At 37.8% G+C, this 19,845-nt stretch overlaps 5 protein-coding genes across 12 annotated transcripts in view; 3 read left to right on the top strand and 2 right to left on the bottom strand.

Annotated features, from left to right (window-relative positions):
- Positions 1-576: 576 nt before the first annotated feature.
- On the bottom strand, positions 577-14,238 carry LOC124302810 (uncharacterized). Of its 3 annotated transcripts, XR_006907785.1 has the most exons (4): positions 14,107-14,238; positions 2,177-2,428; positions 1,960-2,075; positions 577-1,043 (listed from the first exon to the last, which is right to left on the bottom strand). XR_006907785.1 is itself a non-coding variant. In XM_046759371.1 (3 exons), exons 2-3 carry the CDS (start codon positions 11,070-11,072, stop codon positions 9,255-9,257), a joined length of 1,215 nt encoding a protein of 404 aa, XP_046615327.1. In that variant the 5' UTR covers positions 11,073-11,091; positions 14,107-14,232; the 3' UTR covers positions 9,233-9,254. The 3 variants fall into 3 exon arrangements, 1 of the variants encoding a protein (XP_046615327.1); XR_006907784.1 differs by lacking the exon at positions 577-1,043 and having other exon boundaries at positions 1,808-2,075; XM_046759371.1 differs by lacking the exons at positions 577-1,043; positions 1,960-2,075; positions 2,177-2,428 and adding exons at positions 9,233-9,862; positions 10,466-11,091 and having other exon boundaries at positions 14,107-14,232.
- LOC124302812 (uncharacterized) lies at positions 3,336-6,417 on the top strand. Its single transcript, XM_046759374.1, has 6 exons — positions 3,336-3,573; positions 3,860-4,045; positions 4,168-4,315; positions 4,758-4,919; positions 5,071-5,196; positions 6,008-6,417. The coding sequence occupies exons 1-6, from the start codon at positions 3,444-3,446 to the stop codon at positions 6,156-6,158; spliced, it is 903 nt and encodes a 300-aa protein (XP_046615330.1). The 5' UTR covers positions 3,336-3,443; the 3' UTR covers positions 6,159-6,417.
- LOC124302811 (ELMO domain-containing protein 2) lies at positions 5,522-8,770 on the bottom strand. The gene has a single exon (XM_046759373.1). It carries the CDS (start codon positions 8,463-8,465, stop codon positions 7,527-7,529), a length of 939 nt encoding a protein of 312 aa, XP_046615329.1. The 5' UTR covers positions 8,466-8,770; the 3' UTR covers positions 5,522-7,526.
- Positions 12,680-16,043, top strand: LOC124302813 (uncharacterized). Its single transcript, XM_046759375.1, has 6 exons — positions 12,680-12,767; positions 14,227-14,262; positions 14,460-14,659; positions 14,786-14,915; positions 15,319-15,471; positions 15,705-16,043. Exons 1-6 carry the CDS (start codon positions 12,731-12,733, stop codon positions 15,980-15,982), a joined length of 834 nt encoding a protein of 277 aa, XP_046615331.1. The 5' UTR covers positions 12,680-12,730; the 3' UTR covers positions 15,983-16,043.
- Positions 16,044-17,442: 1,399 nt separating this feature from the next.
- Positions 17,443-19,845, top strand: part of LOC124302814 (14 kDa phosphohistidine phosphatase-like) — a 131,200-nt gene continuing 128,797 nt past the window's right edge. Inside the window, exons 1-3 of one of the 6 annotated variants that reach the window (XM_046759376.1) lie at positions 17,443-17,709; positions 17,800-17,900; positions 18,414-18,590. In XM_046759376.1, the coding sequence (XP_046615332.1) occupies positions 18,452-18,590 (139 nt within the window). In that variant the 5' untranslated portion in view covers positions 17,443-17,709; positions 17,800-17,900; positions 18,414-18,451. The other 5 variants (XM_046759378.1, XM_046759377.1, XM_046759381.1 and 2 more) reach the window with 5 other exon arrangements.

Here is a 19,845-nt window from a genome sequence, read left to right as displayed (position 1 = left end):
CGAAAAACGAAAACCCGTGTTTTCGACATTTTTCAGCAGGTGCTTTTTCCTTTGCAACTTCTCTCCTGTCGATCCCACGCTGTTTTCGCTGCGTTTTCTGAGTTCCTGGGTGTCCGATTGATCAGAAAACGGTCGTTTGAATTAAATCTAGGACCTAAAATTTTTTGGCCAAAAAAAAAGCAAGGCTAACCCCTTAGCATTTTTGGCGAAAATTTTCGCGAATTTGAAAAGTGCTGGAACAAATTCTTTCACGCACTATTCCGACGTAGTTTTGCGAGAGGAATCGATTGGGCACAGTCTCGATACCGTGCGAGCAATGCATCAAGAGTTACAGCCGGAAAATTGGAAAATTCCAGTATGTTCTTAGCACAGGGTCTCTTACTTTCCTATACATCTGTCTGTTCACCTGAGGGTTCAAGTAGTCTTTGATCAATCCAATCCAGCGAGGTTCACCCTATAAGTAAGGCGTCCGAATTCTTGTCTGAATCATACCATATAGGCGATGCGTTTTTGGAAAGGTGGGGAACAAGCTCACAAATTCACAACCCATAGTGTGAGTTTATTCAATTGTCCTTTATTGCAATACAAGTTTTCACGTGTCAATGTGTCGTTATTTTACAAAATTACTAATAGAATCACTGCGAGAGACAAAGAGGACTGGAATGATCTGGTTAAACTTCACATAAAAACTTAAATTGTCTCATGTGGATACTTATGTGCAGCATACATTGTCCTCAGCAAAATTTGAAATATACCGTAACAGACAGTTATTGTTATAGTTACAAAATATAGCCTAGGTATCGGCCTGCGTAGAGCTGCAATCCGCCTTCGCACGATACGATGGCTGACGTATTGCATTGCATTGACTCCATTTCACGTAACATGTATTAAAATTAATAAAGAATTGATGTTGTCCGTATTTTTCATTCGTATCTCCTAAACTGTTGCTCGTTTGCTCATCCAGATCTCTATTTCCCATTCCTGAGGAGCCAATCAGTTCAGAAAGAGTCATGCAATTCGATTCTGAGACGAAAGATTTTTCGCTACAACAAAAAAAAAAAAACAGTCAGGCTATTTGTCAATTCTTCTATGCGCGATATCGACGTCACTTTGCAGGAGGAATCTATTGCGCACCGTCAGAATTCGGTGCGAGCAATTGATCGAAGTTACCGCCGAAAAACTAAAGTTTTTATTGGAGTTTACTCCTTAAGAAACGATTTGAGTTATAGGGCCCGGTACGGAAATTATATGAGGAGTAAAATCAGGTGTAACACGAAAACTTGAGGCGTTATAGAAAGTGACAAACATATATATTGACCGTGCTACAGTCTCACTGTATAGTTCACTACCTCTGGTCTGAGAGTTGAATGTGTGCGTATGTTTGTACGTGCGTGTTGTGTGCCTGCGTATGAATTAATAAGACACGACGTTATCACGTCAAAATATTTGAAAATATGGAAAAAATTGATTTAGATGATAATGAAGAAGAATCCGAAAAACACATGGATGAGGTTAATTGGTAAGCTTATCGTTTACATTTATGAATAATATACATTTCAAATACGAACAGCTAGATCTTTTAATTAGTATTCTTATTATTTTTGATTAATTGATTTAATATACATATTTTATATTTATATAATATTTTATATTACTTATATTAACCCTTAGCGGCACACATTTTTCCTTACTTACTATCAACTTGAATTTTGTACTCGAGGGTTTTCGGGGTCGCTGATTACGAATCTGCACTAAAAATTTGGAAATCTTCGACGTAATATAAATAATCCGAATAATTAGATATATGTTTGTTTCTCTTATCTTTTTGGAAGATGCGTTCATTTACCCTCTTTTTCTATTCGATGTATATCATAATTATCGTTCGTAAGGAGTAAACTCCAGTCGTGCGTCGGAGCTGACACACACGCTTTGTTTTGTAATTTCTCTGTTGTCACTCACGTCTTTTTCCGATGACTTCGTTACCTCTCTAGGGTCTCACGTGTCCGGAAAGGATTTTCTTATCCTTATCAAATTCCCAAAGTTTTGTCATGCCTGCAGGACTTGACCTCTTGTACCTTTAATCAAACACCTTCTTCATATTCATTTTTCGGACTCCAATCCGGGAGTACAGAAAATTATATCAATTTTCCTCACTCATCCAAAACTATGGACTTACAGAGATGCACCGAGTTGGCATCGTCATTCTAGGTGTTTGACAGCTGCTACTTTGATTTTCAGGATTTCGTCGCATCCACTTTATTTTCCCCACCCCTTCAGTTACACTTCGCGGATGATTACAGAAGGTTTCCAGACGAAATTAGTACAGTATTTTGTTTTTCTAACTTTTCAAAAGCTCCTCATATTTTTAATCAAATGGTCGGAATTATTTCCGCGTGTTGGTTGGCTGTATCCTGGATTTGGAGATACCCTTGAATCAAAGAATACCAATTTTATCGTAATTACAACGTTATATGATACAGAGATATAATGTTATTTCAATAACATCAAAATCAAGTGTATAAATCTGCAAAGCAAAATTTCATCCAAATAAATATTAATTTTGCAAGATGGAAATAATATGAAATGAATCACAAGGGTAAACCTTATACGAAGTTAAAGATATATTGTGATTGATTTGATCTCAATCATCAGCTCATGAACTTAACTGTATGACATATTATTTTTAAATAATAATTCTTTAAGAAATCAATAAAATTTCCATCCAGCTCGCAAACTTAAATCGTTCCAATATAGTGAAGAAAATTTTATTCGGCTCAGATGATTAATGAGAAAACTGAACGGTTCGCTGCTTTGAACTGAATTTTTCATTCTGAATTGCCATGAATGGTTAAAATTATGCAACGTTCATTTATAGTTTATTATATTCTGTTTTCGTACAATATTTTCATTGAAGGTACCAGGGTGTCCACTAAATAGGTAGGTAATGAAATAAAAAGAATAAATTACCTATATACGATTTAGTTGCATCGGTTTTTTTTTATTACAAGTTTTCCTATCATTCTCACTCCTCACTGCTTGTAGTCTCATAATTTTCAACGAATTTCAATTTCCACAAATACCGACGTGCGTAAGAATTTTCAAGCTTGATTCGGAAATTATGTTTAAAAAAAATGGTATAATCTGACGAAACTGTTGCCAGTTAAAGATTGTTTTTTCTGCTTCCAGCTATTGGACTTCAGATCCAGGCGGCTTGGTTTAATTAATTGGTATTACAATAACCCCGCTTTGCAAACACTTCATTACCGACACTCAGCACAGTCGGTAAAACGGAACGTTACACAGTCGACCGAACGCGGATTATAGAAACGTCAGCCGGTGTTTGATGACGTGTTTCAGGTGGAAGCTGTTAACTGTATCCCGGTGAATACAACCTGTGTCAATCCGAAACATCCGAGTTTTATAAATTCAAAAAAATTTCCAACATGTTACGATCAACGTTGATCGTGATTTTGACAATATTCTCGAGCTGCGCAGCTTCTCCTCTCGAGGCTGTGAGCGATGACGAACTCTTAAATCTCATCAGAACCGAGAAACACGTCGTAGTTTATTTCAGTAAGTTATTAGTCACTTTTTAAGAAAGCTTTCCACAAATTGTCATTTCAGTCAATAAATTCACGATTCTTTCGTTCCTCGCACTTACAATATTCCTGAAATTCCACCAACATCTGATCCTTAATTCAACAGATCATCTACATCACGTCAAGTTAACGAAAGAAATAAATCTGGAACCTTCACTGATTCTCGTTTCATCAGCTTACGTCGTTACAGAGCTTACAGAGTTAATCAACTTCTGCTCGTGCTATCGTACGATAATAACTCGCAACACTTTCTATTCCAGCGAAAAAAGACTGCGAGCAATGCGATACTATCGAAAACGAGCTGGTCCATCTGAGGGAAGATTTGGTAGATTCGTTGGGAGCATGGGTCGTCAAAGCGATAAGTAGTCAAATGGTGCGTCTCTACAGTCCGAACAAGGAACCGGCGCTGGTATTCTTTAGGCAAGGAATACCATTACTATACGACGGTGAATAAAGATTTTTAATTTGTACATAGGAGAGAAAAATCGTAATGTAAATTGTGCTAATGATTTTGAATATCGCAATGTCTGTCAAAACACATTACTCACTCATCTTTCTCTTCTAACAGGATTATTGACGAAATTTGATGACGAAAAACTGCTACAAACTTTTACCGACAATAAGGAACCCGTCGTCAAGGAGCTGACCGATGATACTTTCGAACATTTGACTCAAGCTAGCAGCGGCGCAACCACGGGCGATTGGCTCGTTATGTTGTAAGTGATTCGATCATTTTTCATTGTATATAACGCCAAGGAACGTGTAATTTAAATATCTCCGACTTTTCCTCAATTTCATAAAATTTCCTTTTGTATAAATGTTTCGAGCATTGATGTGATGAATCGTTGAAAAATGAGTACATCAAAAAAGGATAGGATCATTACGCGCGGAATTTATACGAAATTATGGCAGGCCAATATTCCTATTGCACACTGTTTATTTCATAAAACAATTTTCTCCAAGTTGTTTCACAGATGTAATAAAAATGAGATAGTGAAATTTGATCACAAGTTTCATTTATTGTTAGGTAGTAGAATTTTTCATAGCTACTTTTCAAAAGAGCTTCGTCTACCGTGAAAAGAAGCTTTTCTTGTTAGTAATGTTTTTTTAAATTCTACTTTTCACATATGCGTTCAACATTTTCATTTTTTAAACCAGCTACAGTACAGACTGCGTGGATTGCCAAAGGCTGGGTGCAGTCTGGGAAGCGGTGGGAGCCGAGTTGAAGCAAAGACTTAATGTGGCACGTGTAAACAAACAAACGACCGGCGCATCGACTGGTCGAAGATTCAATGTGTTTGAAGTTCCTACGTTCATCCTGTAAGTTTTGATCTTGTACACACGACGTTTCCATTTGTTTCAAAATATCAAAAACCGTCAGAAGAAAAACCAACATTTTATTACCAGCAACTAAAAATTTACTACTTTGTGTTTTATTTAAAGAATCTAATATTTGAATTCCCATTTTCAGATTCAGACAAGGTAAAATGTATCGTTATCACATTCCCAAGTACGACGTAAAGTCTTTCGTCTCCTTTGCGAAAGACTGGTGGAAAAATTCTCATGGTGAACGAGTTCCAGTCCCGCAAAGTCCTTTGTAAGTATCACTTTCAATAATTGTCATTATTCGAAATTATCGTGATTTAACACGACGCGTAGGAATATTGAGCAACAGTTCACCCGGTGAAAAGCTTCAATGTGAAATTAGAGGTGTTTATTATTTTTGTGCTAAGAAATAATAAGACACAAACTCGACCAGGGTATGGTGTTAAAAGTTTTAATGTCTGAAGACATTTTTTTATTACAAATATTTAACGGTGAAAAGGAATCTTTGCTTGATCAATAACCAGGCAAAGATCTAATAGCCAATAATCCACGTAATACAACAAGCATCGATACAATTCTTATCCATAAATGTACATGAATCAATATTTTTATTGTGCTTCTTATTTGTAGCTTTTGAAGCTACTGATGCACATTTCCATTCGTTTTTTTTTCTTTCTATGTTAAAACTATTTTGGCAATGTAAAGAATAATTTTCAATCGCTTTTTCCGAGTGGAGCATTTTTTTCGTATTATTCTTTCATTGCGTGAACACAATACCGACAAGACAAGGCCCGAAATTATCTCCTCCAACAACATATGACTTTTTTTATACACATGATAGGCACTAATAGTTTCTACAGGATACTATCTTAGAAACTTTATCAATAGTTTTTAAATCATTTAGATCATCAACTACTAAAAATTGCAATAAATTGCTTAGCTATTAATTACTATTTCACCTATTTGTTGATACTAAGATACGCGGTTTTGTGAACTGTGATTACAATAATTAGACAAAGGTCAAGTGAAACGAGAAATTTGTTTAGTAATGCCGTTAATGCTAATATTATTTTCTGTTTCAGTGACGACTTTACGCTTTTGATTGCAAATTTCTTGCGCGAAAATCCGTGGGTAATGAAGCTCGGCAGTATAACGTTGGGTGTTGTGGTTATTGTTTCCGTAGCATCGAAACTAAGACGCAAGTCCGAAGTTCCTACAAAGAAAGGAAAGTGAAACTGTCTCAGAGACTCTACTTTGCAAAACGGACATGTATATATGTACACTTGAATAACGCAGCGTTGAATTATCATTCGCATTTCGCAACTACGAGCTATTCGATATATAAGACAGGGTTATTATTTAATACCCCACGAATCTTTGAATTAGATTGAAAAATTTGATGATATGAAACAGGTATTGTACATTGTGTCTATTGTCAAAAACTATCATTTTTCTACGTGTGCTACTGCAATAAATATTTTATTTATAAATACTAGCCTAAATTTCTTTTAGTCAACATCCTCCGCTCATTTTAGTACTCAGTGCTACGCTATACGCACGACAATAATAGAAAATTTGTGAGCTGTCATAGTTCTACTATTTTTTTGTCCACATGTCGAACACGTAATTATTGTACAAATAGCTTCTTATTGATGTATCTGATTTACCTCTGGATAAGCGCAAGCAAGTCAAGCAATTACCCAGGAAAATAATGATGCAAATAGTTTTGCTCTTTTCGATTAGTAAAAGTATGGTCGAAAACTTCTCACATGGAATGCTTTCCACATGTCTTTTAGTTTATAAATTTTTACTCAATAACTCAGCAGTGTATTCAGTTGAAACAATCTGTAATATGGTAGTGTACAATTAATAATTTACTTTATTTATTGAACTAGTTATTGTACTAAAAAACCTCGGCACTCAACTTGTAATAAATAAGGTGGCACAACCACGTTTATACGCAACGTGATGTCCCTTATTGATGCATTAAAATTACTGCAGAGCTTGATAAAAAGATCCCCCCCCTGCCTCGCATCCTGTTATTCTCGAAGCACCAAAATTGGTTTCAGATGAAACCATGTGTTAAAAAAATATATTCATCCCTTTTGCATAAAAAATACAAAACTGTAATATGTATTCCAAAGAGGAATTTGATGAGCTATTAAGGAATGTACAATGTACCCAAAACCACCGCGATACCATTATCTAAATACAAAATAGACGCGCGATTGTATTGAAAGATGTGACATTGCTTGCGAGTATCCCAAAGAAGGTAACAGTGAATAAAACCAGGGCTGTGTTTTGCACTTGCGCAGTCTGTCTGCGATGCTGGTAATAATCTAACAAAATTTTCAACATTTAGTTTACCATAATTATGTGACTTGATTGTCAAAAACGTGACTAATTTTACGACACGCTCTCAAGGTATTCAAAGTCAGTGACAAACTAACAAAATAACAAACGAAGTGTAGCACAGCTTTTTCAACTCTACATGTATAGCACAAAACAGCATCCATACATCACAAATAACAATTAGAGACCCTGGTACGAAGCGCATAAATATGTGAAGCTTGGTCCATATGCGATAAAATTCGTAAAAAGTTATACATTGTCAACAGAGATGTTTACCCTGAATACAGTCTTAGGGTTGTTCAACAAAATCCTGATACTATTCTCAAACTTTTCCTGAATGGTCGAAAACTCCATCATGTTGCTAGGCTTGGACTCGATCCAGAGTCTATCGAACTCGTACATAAGATAGCAGTAAAACTGATGAAATACTCTAACGGTTGGCAGGGTCTTTGCAGCGTTGTAGACGTGCGTTTTTGCCGATCCATCCCTGAGGAGCCTGAGCGCCATGCTAGTCAAATTGATTCCAACGATGGCAAAGGCGTATCCATATCTGGGATGAATGGAATGCAAAAGAACATGCTTAGCGGCGTTGGGAAATTCCTGAGCAAAGTAGACTAGGTTCTCGAGTCCCAGTATTCCCATCCCGCGAAAATCTGTCTTTGGATCATCGCCCTGAAAGCCGATATCCTGCCACTGCTTGGTGACGCGTCCCTCGAGCGGCTCGTGTGGCATGAGCAGGTTCCAGAGCTTCAGCAGCATCAGTTCGTGCTCGGCATTGTCCGCGTCGTAGGCCGTCCTTCGAAGCTCCTCGACGTAGATGCAGAGCTGACGATAGCCCCAGATAAGCTCGACACATTTGCCGAAGGACCTTGCAAAGTCTGGATGAGCCACAGGGTTTATTTTCTTGGCTACCAGCACCGTTCTGATCGCCTCTTCGAGTATCCCCCGCTCTGACTTGGTGGTTATTTCCCGCCTGTCGCTAACGCCGTCCAGGTAAAGAACCAGCGACTTTATGTCCGGGTTACGGGAATTCCTGAGGCTCTCCTCGACAGCGAGAATCCTCCGAGCACCCGCCGGCTCGCCGTAGCAGATTCGCTGGAGTTCACACATCTGCGTTGTACGATGCAAAAACCATTTGATCAACGGTCGGAAATACCAGAATAACAACGACCATAAGTAGTGATACATCTTGTCGGCGATCGGCGAGGATTTTAGAAACTTCACTGTCACCCCCGGTCCTCTTCGACGCTCAAATCTACTTCGTCACCGACGCTGTGCAGTCCCTTCATTTCACTGTTGATGGGTTCAACCCCTACCGCGAGGATATTTCAGGAGGGATATCGATCAGCATTACTTTTGGGGATAAGAAAAACTGTGCCGCTTCGAGCAACGTCGAAACAACCGGAAGAACCGCGCAGCTCGATGTGATTGGAATTTTTTGAGGTTAGTTACGATCAGGAGTTTGATCGTTGTATTGATGTATACAGACTGTGGACGCGGAATGGCGGAACATGATCGAAGGCTTGTCGTTCCTTGTTTATGAATGGGAATTTGTTTTAGCGCTAAATTTGAATTTCTGTGAGGTACACGGACGTTGACAAGAACGTTGAAAGACATTTCAAACCACTTCAAACAACGACAAGAGTAATCCGAAGGTGTAGATACAGATTCCAAATGCAAAATATCACGCCAGACAATATAGATACCAAAATTTAGGTATAAGAATGAGCATTTTAGCTTCAAATCATGTCTAATGGATAAATTTGTTGGCGCTCGTTGAATTTGAACGTGCTAGCGCCTATAATGAAAATACCACAAATATGCACTTGGCACCAAACGAATAAAACAGGTCCAATACTCGATTGGAATAATTTATCAAGTTACAGACATATACTGCACAAGACGCATCACGTAAAAAAAAATGGAATTAAAAACAGCAAATTTTTTACAAATGATACACCGTGAAAATACAAACGCTCAAGGATTTCCATTCATGATTGACGTGGACAGATTGTAATGCGAAGTCTTCCAATGAGGCGGATTAGCCGCAGCGCCGTTTACACTTTTCAAATTATAATCAGATTCGGTGATCCAACTTGAACCGCTCTCTATGCTGGTCGACGGATAATCGGATTGACAGAGATTAAATTTTGCGACAAAGATTTCTGGCGCCATATTGACCTCAGCGTCGACTTTAGCAACACGCGGTATATCACAGTACGTGGTCCTCGTGTAACCATTTTGAGATGAAAAGGAAAAGGACTTCTGAAGCTGGTCCGAAGGATTACCCGATTTGTCAACGTCGCCACCGCAACGATCGTCGCTGTACCATTGCGAAACCATTTGCTTCAAGGGCTGAAGGGAATTCGCATTTTGCCTGATCTTTTCCAATTCTTCGTCGCAGAGACGTTCGACTTCCATCAATTTGTGACGATAAGTATTCGCGGCCAGCTGACGACGCATGTTGTATCGCTTTTCGGCCTGAGCTAACGCTAGGGCATCCTGGTACTTTGCAAGCTTCTTTTCGTACTCTAGTATCGTTAACTCGCTCAGCGTTTGTTCCGGATTTATGTCGAGAATGTTACCTGAAAAATACGAGTGTTCAAAGCGATTTAGTCGCGGAAGCGCAACTGGAATTCAATCTAGAATTCCAGACTTTCAACTGCGCCATCTTGTGACGAAGCGTAAAACGGTACACCAAACATGTCTGATTTAACTGTGAAAATGGTTCATTACCAAATTTTCGACTACGTACACATTCAATATCCCAAGCTAAAAGACCGATAGCTTGCACGAGGTTTTTTGCGCGTAGATGCTAATACGGTTCACCAAAAACGATCAGCTGATTATTTTTTTCGCCGCCATATTGTTGAGATAAAACCATGCCAAAAATTGAACTCTTTAAACTTATGAAAATTTGCCTACGAATCAGGATGTTTTTAAACGACATTGGATGCGTTCCGAAACAAACTAGCAGTGTTTGAAAAGTCCCTAGGCCAGAGGCAGAGCTACTCACGAACTCGGCTGCGCAATGGAGATAAAAAATGTGTGACAGCTCTAGAAGCTAATTTCGGAACGCGCCAATTAAAAAGAATTTGAAAGTTTAAAAACAATTTGAATTTGAGGGAAATAACTGCAGGCCATTTTACACAAAAAATTTGATCATACTTATGTGAAAAGAAACTTGCCATAGTTGGTGGTGTGATTGTAGTAATTAAATTGGATGTTGTCCAAATCGTTGGACAGAGGAGATTCTGCGGCGTATGCTTCGGCCGCTGCGCGTGCTGCAGCTGTGGCTTCTTCAAGAGCCAACAGGTCGCTTTTTTCTTCAAGTATTTGAAACTCGTCACGTTCTTTTCGCCAGAGAGAAATTTCTCTCTGCAATTCTCCTCTCAGAGATTGCACAACTTTATTCAATTCGGATATTCGTTCCTGAAGGATGTTATTTCTTTCAAAAATTTCATCGGAACGAGGCGAAAAGGTTTCGTCACCAATTGCGGTTTCGTTGACAATCGTATCTTTGGACGGCGTTTTTTCAGGATTTTCGATAACCTCCGTTAATTTTTTCAAATCTTCACCGTCATTCGTAAGGTCATTTACTTGGGAAAAATTTTGCCGGTCATAAGCCGAGCTGCAAGCCGCCGAATCGCTACTTTCATCCCTCGATAAGGATTCCTCGCTATAATCATCCTTGTCGATCTCTTGTGTAAACTTTTGGTCCGCTTTGTCTTGAATCGACACATCCGAATTACTATCCGTCAGTATATTCGACAGCGATGGGACTTCGTTGTCCATTTAAAATCTTCGTAATTTACTAACGGTTATATTTATGCAATATACCTTTCAAGTGATTCATTAATAACGCTACACGAAGACGCGTAAAAGTTTCAAAAAATTGGATACATGTTTTTTTGTAAATAAAAACTTGAAGTCTTGGTCATATTGTTTTTCAATGACAGCTCCTGCTCGATGACATATGCGTACATCCGCCATACCGCATTCATATTTTGGGAAACAGCACAAACATGATTCAGAGCTTGATCAGAAAACGCGAATGTGAAACGAGTTACAAATCGGTCAATCCATATGGACTGGGTTCAATACATTTTGTACCACGTTTTTTTTCGAACGAGAATCTTACGAATATCAAGATATATACTGGTAAAAAATATTACTGACAGTAAAATTAAGATCTCATACAATTTTAAAATATTGTGGGATAAATCGATAAACCAGGAAACACACGTGTTTCTTCAAACCGTCATTTTGCAAGCGTTGCATATAACGGGTTTTTCTCCAATACACGAAAAATAACCAAGTTTCTTGAACCTGCATGAGATTGAACAAAGATTTCAGGGATTTAACTTCAAGTGTCGACAATTGTAACGAAGTAGTTCAAACTCGTGCAAAGAAAATTTTATAAGTATTAAAATATTTAAATTTCAACTTTTGATTTTTTCTGAGATGTTCTCAACAACCCGTACGGTAAATTTTCGAAAGCCATATTCGATAGAACAAATTTACGCGCAAGAGTTATAAACCGAAGCCTAAGAATTGGTTGAATACAAAGCGCAATTTCTATCGCAGTCTATGTCAATTAATACACGTATGACACATGGGTTTAAATTTTATAAATTCTAATTACAATTCCTCAGTTTCAAATTTGCTTGCACTTTCGCAATATTTTTAATGACATTATCGCAGAGTCTTGATAGAAGAATGAAGCAAAAATTTGCAATTATTGACTCAGGACACAAGTTGTACAGAAACGAACGGGATTGCAAATTTATTTACTTGATTGTATTTGTAAAAATTCATTAACCGGAGAACAATCACGCTTATATCACGCATTGCAAGCGTTAGAAAAAGTTACGCAACCTAGGCTCTTTTGATGTTTTATGAAAGATATCTGGAATCACCTGTGAAAATACCGAGTATTTTACCAAACTTTAAATGCGCCAAACGTATTACGCCGAATGATGGATTGTAAACAGGATTAAAAGGCATCGCGTAAGTGCATGAAATTTATTATTCATTCGGGTCATGTAACAAAAGGCGATGATTCGAGGAGTACGGGATATGTTTGAAAAATTTTGTCCCAATTGAAGAGTTTCGCAGATGATTTGAATAGCATCGATATTTACGTGCAGCTGCAGTGTTAGGTGCAAGTAATGTAGGTGTTGCAAATTACCGATGAGATTGTCAACCCGGCACAGATTAGCGCTGTCCTTTACAATCAACTTGTATTTAAAAGCTCCGGTCTTTGTTTAAAGATCAGTCTATTCAAGACGACAATAATTAACAAGCGACCAGTGGATTAAAGTTCATGCGAGATCCCTCTTTGCATTACGGTACTCAAATTCCGCGTCGTTCAATCCGGTCAGAAGGTTCGTATATAAGGCCTCGTCAAAAAATACTAAATTCATTCTGTCGCTGATATTCAGTTTGCCAGCATGAAGACCACCATTGCAGTACTGTTCCTGATCACCGGTAAGTTATCATCTCTAAAGCTTTTCAATAACAGAAGTTTATGGAACATCAAATATAAATAAGCACGCAAACCTTTTTTCACAATTTGTGATATTAAACGAACCGGAATTGCAATTACTCAAATAAAACCTGGCGAATTTGTTGTACAATCTTCTAATAATTTGTACAATCTTTGGAAAACTCTCGCAGCTTTGTCGGAGAATTTTTCATAGATCGCATTAATTTTGCCTGATATATATCTGAGTTTTTCTTTTTTTTCCCTGTTTGTTTTTACTTCTCTATAATCCTGCGGTCTCAATTTCTATAAAAGTTAATCATTTTTCGTAGATTACCGTGTACTTTTGGCAGGGTATTTTACTTTTTCGTAATAAATCCCACATTTTCATAAATTAAGCATAGCCTTCTCTCGTTTACGTATTCAAAAAAATCACATTTTTTCCGTACATTATTATGATTTTTCTCACTTGTATTTGAAACTCGTAGCTTTCTAATAAATTTTACATAGCTCTATGAAAGAAAAATCTATGTCGTCTGTAGTCAAAATAGTGACTGTTACAGTTTTTTTTACAAGACTCACCCCTATTAAGACAAGATGATTCCAGAAATATACGACAGATTCGCTAAATCTGTTCAGATCGTACTCAGAATATGAGAATTAGAACGGTTTTCGGATGTAGATCGAAATTTAGCCGGGTACTTAACTTGACTGCAATAAGTTTTCGTTGTGAGAGAGATGCGACGTCAAGCGGTGTTCAGAAAATTGAATTTCAAACTTTTTCATACATTTTCGTAATGTTATCGTCTTAAAATCAAATTCTAAAATTGACGATCATCACAAGTTTTTGTAAATTATTTTACTCTCTCATGAGAATTCATGGAGTTCATAAGAAGTTGTACTTTCAAACGAAATTTTTATGGTACTATAAAGTAAAAAAAAAAAAAATGATTAAATTCACGTTGTTTGGGTCCGAAATTATAATTATTTTTCATAGAAAATTGCAAATTTTTGTAATATTTTGCAGAAGGTAGCAGTTTTCTACGAAATTCAATGCTGATCTACCAAGAAACAAAGATTCATAATCCCTGAGTCCGAAATTGAAATTATCTTCCGTAAAAAATCGTGGATATTTATAATTTTCCTTCAATCTTCGTAGTATTCTACGAGATTCTACAGCAGAAAATTAAATCCACTTTCAATACGTAAAATTCTATGATTTTTCGTAGAAGGTCGTAGATTTTTATAATTTTGGCATAAGAATTTACATTTTTCTGCGAAAAATACAACGATTTTTCATGATTATTTCCATTATTTGACGCTTTTATACGATTTTCTACGTACCTGCAGTTTTTCGTAGTTTGACGTAGAAATTATTTTCGCCATGGCATCACCGTGCGTGTGGGTAGATGACGTATTTTTCAAACACGAAACTAATTTACTTCTCATCATTGATTGTTTCAGCTACGGCATCTGCTGTCGAGTGGAACGATCTTCGTGGTAATTATTCGTTTACGATTATTAAGATTCCAACATGTAAACATTCATGTACATACATTCTTACATCGGGTGCTCAAGAGACGAAAACTTTCTATTCATTATTCGTTTACAATCAGAACGAGAATGGCGTAGTTTTCGTTTTTTCATTCCACTTTTCTTCGGGATTCGACCAACATTTCATTGTTACCAAATTTCAGTCACGTGGAAATCACAGTCGGTAGACCCATGCCACTTGTCGAGCTATTACCAGATGCCTCGTACGAAAGTCGATGCCATTTCCGAGGGCTGGGTCGAAGTGTCAGGTGTCACTTCCTTGAATTTGTCCGTGTATTGCCGGGAAGGTGATGGTCGCATCTGTCTCGAGTACGACACTTACGGGAACATTGCCGCAATACAGGTGATCATTATTTGCGCGTTATCATACTCACAGTTGGCCAAACGGCTGGATGCTGTACAGAAATTACCAAGGGCCACTCGGTTGGTAAAATTGGTTGAATATAGATGTGTGCCAATTATTTTCTAGGCGGCGATACTCTACAGCGACATCGCAGATCTGCAAAGTAGACACAATCTCTCGATATACAACCGCTACCAGAGCAAAACGATATTCAACGAAAAGTACTTGACGAGTACCGCTTATTTCATATCCCCAGGTTAGTGGCTACACTGCTTTTAAGGAAATTAAAAAATATCACGATTAACCGTTTCCCGAGTTTGCGTGGAAAGCTCTGCATATACGTTTAACATAGCTGGAAAAAAATTTCCTGCACGCACTTATCGAGCCAGTGAGATTTTTCTTTCTTTGAGAACAGTTTAGTTTCGTTACACGGATACAAAATATTCTTGTACGACTAACTAGCTTTCTTTTTATCCATTTACGATTCACTTATTTGCAATATTTTCCGACTTTTGTTTCGATGGTAAAAATTTGTAGCAGCATTGAAATTTTATGAAAAAAATTTCCCGATGATCGATTCGGCAAATAGTTTCTTTCCTTTCTGGCTATTGACGTTAGAGACAAACCGCGTGTCCATCTAATTATCATCATCTTTTCAGACGATATTGCAGCTGGTGGACGATGCGAAACGGACGGTTTCACCGGTACCGACGGAATATGGTTTGAAACAACGGATGGAATTACAGAAATTCCCAGGCGTGTGGCATATTTGGGTTTCGGATGGACGGAAGAAAACTGCGTTCCAGGAATGGGTAATCCACCGTTGATCATAGAATATTTTTAACCAATAATTAGTGCCAAATATCGATAAGAAAATGTAACTTCCGGTATTTCATGCAAAACAGTCCAACAAGCACAGAATTATAGTAGCCATACTCAAACACAATTGAAAAATATCAATGAAGCTGCACGACGTGGACGGATATTGTTTCAGTCTGCTAACAGTAACCATGAATATTTGTTGAATGTTCTCTCCGTATTTTAGGCACTCACTATTTTTACGATGTGGGCACATATTCCGAGTGTAGATCCATCCAGCCCTGGACCTTGTTGGCACAGGATGGCCAGCTGATCGGCTTTGTACTACAGGGATTCGGATCAACGACTTACAAAAATAGAAACTACTATGAGGACTTTCCAGCGTCCGCTGTTAAGGCCGCATTCCCGACGGCCCCTAAGTGTGTAATCGATTCGTTTACGGAGTACGGTGCAATTTCAATGCACATTTACTTCGTTTCAAAACCATGGGAAATCCAATGTTGATTGCAACAATCCATGAGCAACAATAATTCTCGATGAATAAAATTCTATAAAGAAGCTAAAATATTCGCATTTGAACCTTTAATTTACACCATTTGGCAGATTTCCAACAGATACTCGACTCTGTTTTGACACTTTCTCATATTATATCTAGTGTCATACGTAAATGTACGTAAGGCAGTTTAAAAAATACTCCGTTTTAAATCTATCGAAGTATAACCTGCAGCTCGTGTATACTTCGCAGAGCTTAAAATTTGCAAATTTAAATTGCTTTCGTTTCGACATAATTCTTACGACGATCGTGATATGCAATCACAACATTTCTTGGATGTAAACGTAACCTGATTAATCCTGTAAGCTTCGGAAGCTTACAAATTAAAAACACGCTACCGTTTTCATTATTTCATTCATTAATTTTTTTTAGATTTCATTCATACTTTCAGTCGTTTACATAGCTTCAACCTAATACTATGTTTATTTTACACGATCGACAATGATTTTTTATGGTATTCAATACTCGAGATTGCTGTAGATATAATTTCAACTCACCACCTTGCAAAGATAATGTCATTATCTTTCCCGTTTCATTAATTTTGAAATAATTGTAATCAACCTGCCAACCGAATTGCGCACCTTAGAGTAAGAATGTACGTGTAGGTTCATGAAAGTATGCGAACGAATAATACCTTCTACGGATTAGATCGTACGAGTTGAAATAAGTAAACAACAGATCGAACGGACCGACGAGAGGTCAGACGAACTGATAGTGAAGCAGTGTGTTGACGGATTCGGAAGTGATCGGTCGTAAATGCGTGATCCGTGAGAAATTAGAACGAATAAACTACGCTCGATTTAATATTACGTTGAATAATTTATTAACATTGTTAGCTACGGCCCCTTTGAGTGATTTCTGTCGTGTTCTCCCCTGAAATTTATTTAATAAACGTTTAGTTATTGCCGGCAACCTTTACGGCTATCTCTTTTCGACTTCGCATCAGTCTCAGTTTCTCTCAGTTCTCTTTGGAAAAGCTATGTAGTGTGCGTTTCAATATTAGCTGGAAGCGCTTAAAACTCCCTAGGACAGAGGCAGAGCTAGTCAAGAATTCGGCAGCACAAAAAAAAAATACAGGATTGCTGATAGCAGTGGGAGCTGAATTCGGAACGTATGTATGTAGTACGTACCTTTCGTGTGCGTGAAGGTGCTGATGTCGAGACTCAACTAACCGCGAGCATTTGCTCTCTCATCGCGTTCGTAACTGACTGCGTTCGGTCCGCTCCTTAGAGCATGTAAGATATATACATGGAATACTCGTTTCTTTTACTGTGGATTGGATTGGCTGGGAGGAAACACATCGGCCAATCAGGTATCGAGCGAGAGAGATAGATTACAAGGGATATATACTTTTCTCGCTCTCACTCTTTCGCTAGACTCTGTACGTGCGAAGCTGCTTCCAGTAGTATAAGCTCCGAGGTCCGCTCTGAGTGCGATTTCTTGGCTTTTCCATCATCAGCAAAGACAGAAACCTAGGGAAAACGCGTTCAGTGCAGCCTGCTGAAAAGGCTATCAAGGGATCGATTCTGTAATTCCAATTTTCACATTTCCCACCATCGAAGTAATCTGATTCATCTACAAAGTTTAGTCAATCGATCAGAATGCTTGGATGGTGGGAAATGTAAAATGTGAAATTACAGAATCAATCCCCAGGCCTCTGATTCCTCTCTGATTTGGGGTTCGCTTCGATATTACCTGCCAGTGATGTCAGCAATCCTTTATCTCTTTTACGCTGCCGAGTTTGTGACTAGCTCTACCTCTGTCCTAGGGAGTTTATAGCGCTGCCTACTAATTTAAGAACGCAGCCTGGTCGACACGTCAAGGTCAGCGAAAGCGAGTGTGACTGGAGGACCCGGCGATTTTAATCAGGTAACTTTTGACGTTTAAAACACGGTAATTTTGCTGTGACAGTTGAAATCATCGATCGTATTCAGCGCCTCGAACTATGCTAAGTAATTCGATGTAACATCCGTCTCCCTGCTTCGCTGCGAATCGGCTACTTCGATGTTTTTGTTTACGTCAATTCAAGTACGCCTCACTTCACGTCGCACCGGCTAATCGTGCTTTAGACATGTGTTAGGGCTTGAATATTCGACGCTGAATTTCCATTGACCTTTCTTTGTCAAAACAAACTCACATTGGCCTCAGAGTTTCTTTATCTTTGTCTATCGTGCCCAGAAAATCGAACATTCGTACTTTGTTTTTAGAGGTTATATGCGGATCACTTGAATGGACGCATTTTGCATCGTATTTACGTATTTCTCGCGTTAACTGTCATGGGATTGACAACCCAGGGTTGGCATTCTTTTCTCTGCTTGTTCTTCTGTTTGTGTCTCCCTTTTCCTCCTCATCGCAGTACTCTAACTCTTTCGCCTATTTCAGTGCTGCAATAAAATTGGCTGCAAATCCCGGACGAAAACATGTCCGAACTACTCGACACTATACCTGATGTAGACATCGATGATAATGGGAAGTTCAAGTACATTTTGATCCATGTATTCGACGCCGAGAACGATACGGTCAAGACCATCGTCAGAGGATACCTCAGAGAGTTCCATGGTGAGTCGTAATTCTGCTGTTTTAATCATTTCTATGCAATATTCAGAGCTCCACGAGGCTGACATTTGTTTGATTTCATGTTTTCTGTCCTCGGAGTTCAAGGCTTTTACTTTATTGAAGCATATATACATGAATTGAATTAAATCCGTGACAATTTTTATTATAAATGACTTAGTCGTAATGACTTGATATTCGTGAACATTGTTTCATCTCAAACGGTGTAAAACCTGTTTGGGTAGTGCTCGTAATTTTGGGCATCCTCGTCTGACTCGAGAATAAAATTTCTCGTCAGCTGATTCTGCGTCAGAATTTTTCTGCCTGCTGCTGTAATAGAGCAATCTGATAAACAGAAATTAACAATCGAAAGATGAGAGAGATTTTTAGTGTATATTTTGCTTAAAAATTCATTTTATACATATAATAAATATACGTTCTTACAACTAATAGACACAAACGTGAATTATACAGAAAGGTTACATGATTTTGTGCAACTTGTGATGGGTGGTTACGAGAAGAATATTAGTGAATAAAAAGTCCCCCAAAAAAAAAAATTATCAAAAACGAATACATCTATTTTCTTTTTCAAACGTGGATTACATATCGTGCATTATTTTTTTAAATTCATTTTATACTATCTGTATTATCCTTTATACGTTCAAATTAACTTTATCTTAAACTATATTTACCATTATGTACAACTTTGTTCGTGTTTGCTTGTCATTTTTTTTTTTTTTTCGTTTTGTTCTTTTCGCTTGTCTCCCATTTTCCTCTTTTCCGCTCATAAATATACAAACAGGTATAACAGTTGGTTGACGTTATTAGGCAATACCGATTATTCGAAAAATATGATTTACAATTACATATGTATGTGTAATATGTATATATGTATATATCTATTATCTGACTTGGACCTTCTGCAGTCGGATATCCTGACACATAATGTTATCTGCACAATCGATTGATACGTGATTATACGGTATATGATATAGGTTGTGGAAGTAAAATGAAAAAGGTACACAGGGTATTTGTTTATACTGCAGTTTATTTTTGATTAAGACCCGGATCTTTACTAATATTACTTTGAATACAAATATTGGCTGTCAAGCAAACGCTGGGTTCAGAGCTAACCCGCAATACGCACTGGGGCGATCTACCTGCCGGTACGCTATTGCTCAGCCTACACACACACATACGTACTATACCTACTCTTACCTATGGACATAAACAGAATATATATATATAACTAATATCGACG

Source organism: Neodiprion virginianus, chromosome 4 (assembly GCF_021901495.1).
Source record: "Neodiprion virginianus isolate iyNeoVirg1 chromosome 4, iyNeoVirg1.1, whole genome shotgun sequence".
NCBI lineage: Eukaryota > Metazoa > Arthropoda > Insecta > Hymenoptera > Diprionidae > Neodiprion > Neodiprion virginianus.
Note: the sequence above shows the minus strand (reverse complement) of the source record. Positions and strands in the feature narration are given on the sequence as shown.

What these genes read in the sequence shown, in the direction of transcription:
- LOC124302812 (XM_046759374.1), top strand. Translation starts at nt 3,444, where the DNA reads ATGTTACGATCAACGTTGATCGTGATTTTGACAATATTCTCGAGCTGC. An exon ending in AATACCATTACTATACGACG is followed by an intron (nt 4,046 to 4,167) that starts GTGAATAAAGAT and finishes CTCTTCTAACAG; the next exon opens with GATTATTGACGAAATTTGAT. An exon ending in GGCGATTGGCTCGTTATGTT is followed by an intron (nt 4,316 to 4,757) that starts GTAAGTGATTCG and finishes TTTTTAAACCAG; the next exon opens with CTACAGTACAGACTGCGTGG.
- LOC124302811 (XM_046759373.1), bottom strand. Translation starts at nt 8,465, where the DNA reads ATGTATCACTACTTATGGTCGTTGTTATTCTGGTATTTCCGACCGTTG.
- LOC124302810 (XM_046759371.1), bottom strand. Translation starts at nt 11,072, where the DNA reads ATGGACAACGAAGTCCCATCGCTGTCGAATATACTGACGGATAGTAAT. An exon ending in CAATCACACCACCAACTATG is followed by an intron (nt 9,863 to 10,465) that starts GCAAGTTTCTTT and finishes CGTATTTTTCAG; the next exon opens with GTAACATTCTCGACATAAAT.
- LOC124302813 (XM_046759375.1), top strand. Translation starts at nt 12,731, where the DNA reads ATGAAGACCACCATTGCAGTACTGTTCCTGATCACCG. An exon ending in CGAGTGGAACGATCTTCGTG is followed by an intron (nt 14,263 to 14,459) that starts GTAATTATTCGT and finishes ACCAAATTTCAG; the next exon opens with TCACGTGGAAATCACAGTCG. An exon ending in CGCTTATTTCATATCCCCAG is followed by an intron (nt 14,916 to 15,318) that starts GTTAGTGGCTAC and finishes TCATCTTTTCAG; the next exon opens with ACGATATTGCAGCTGGTGGA.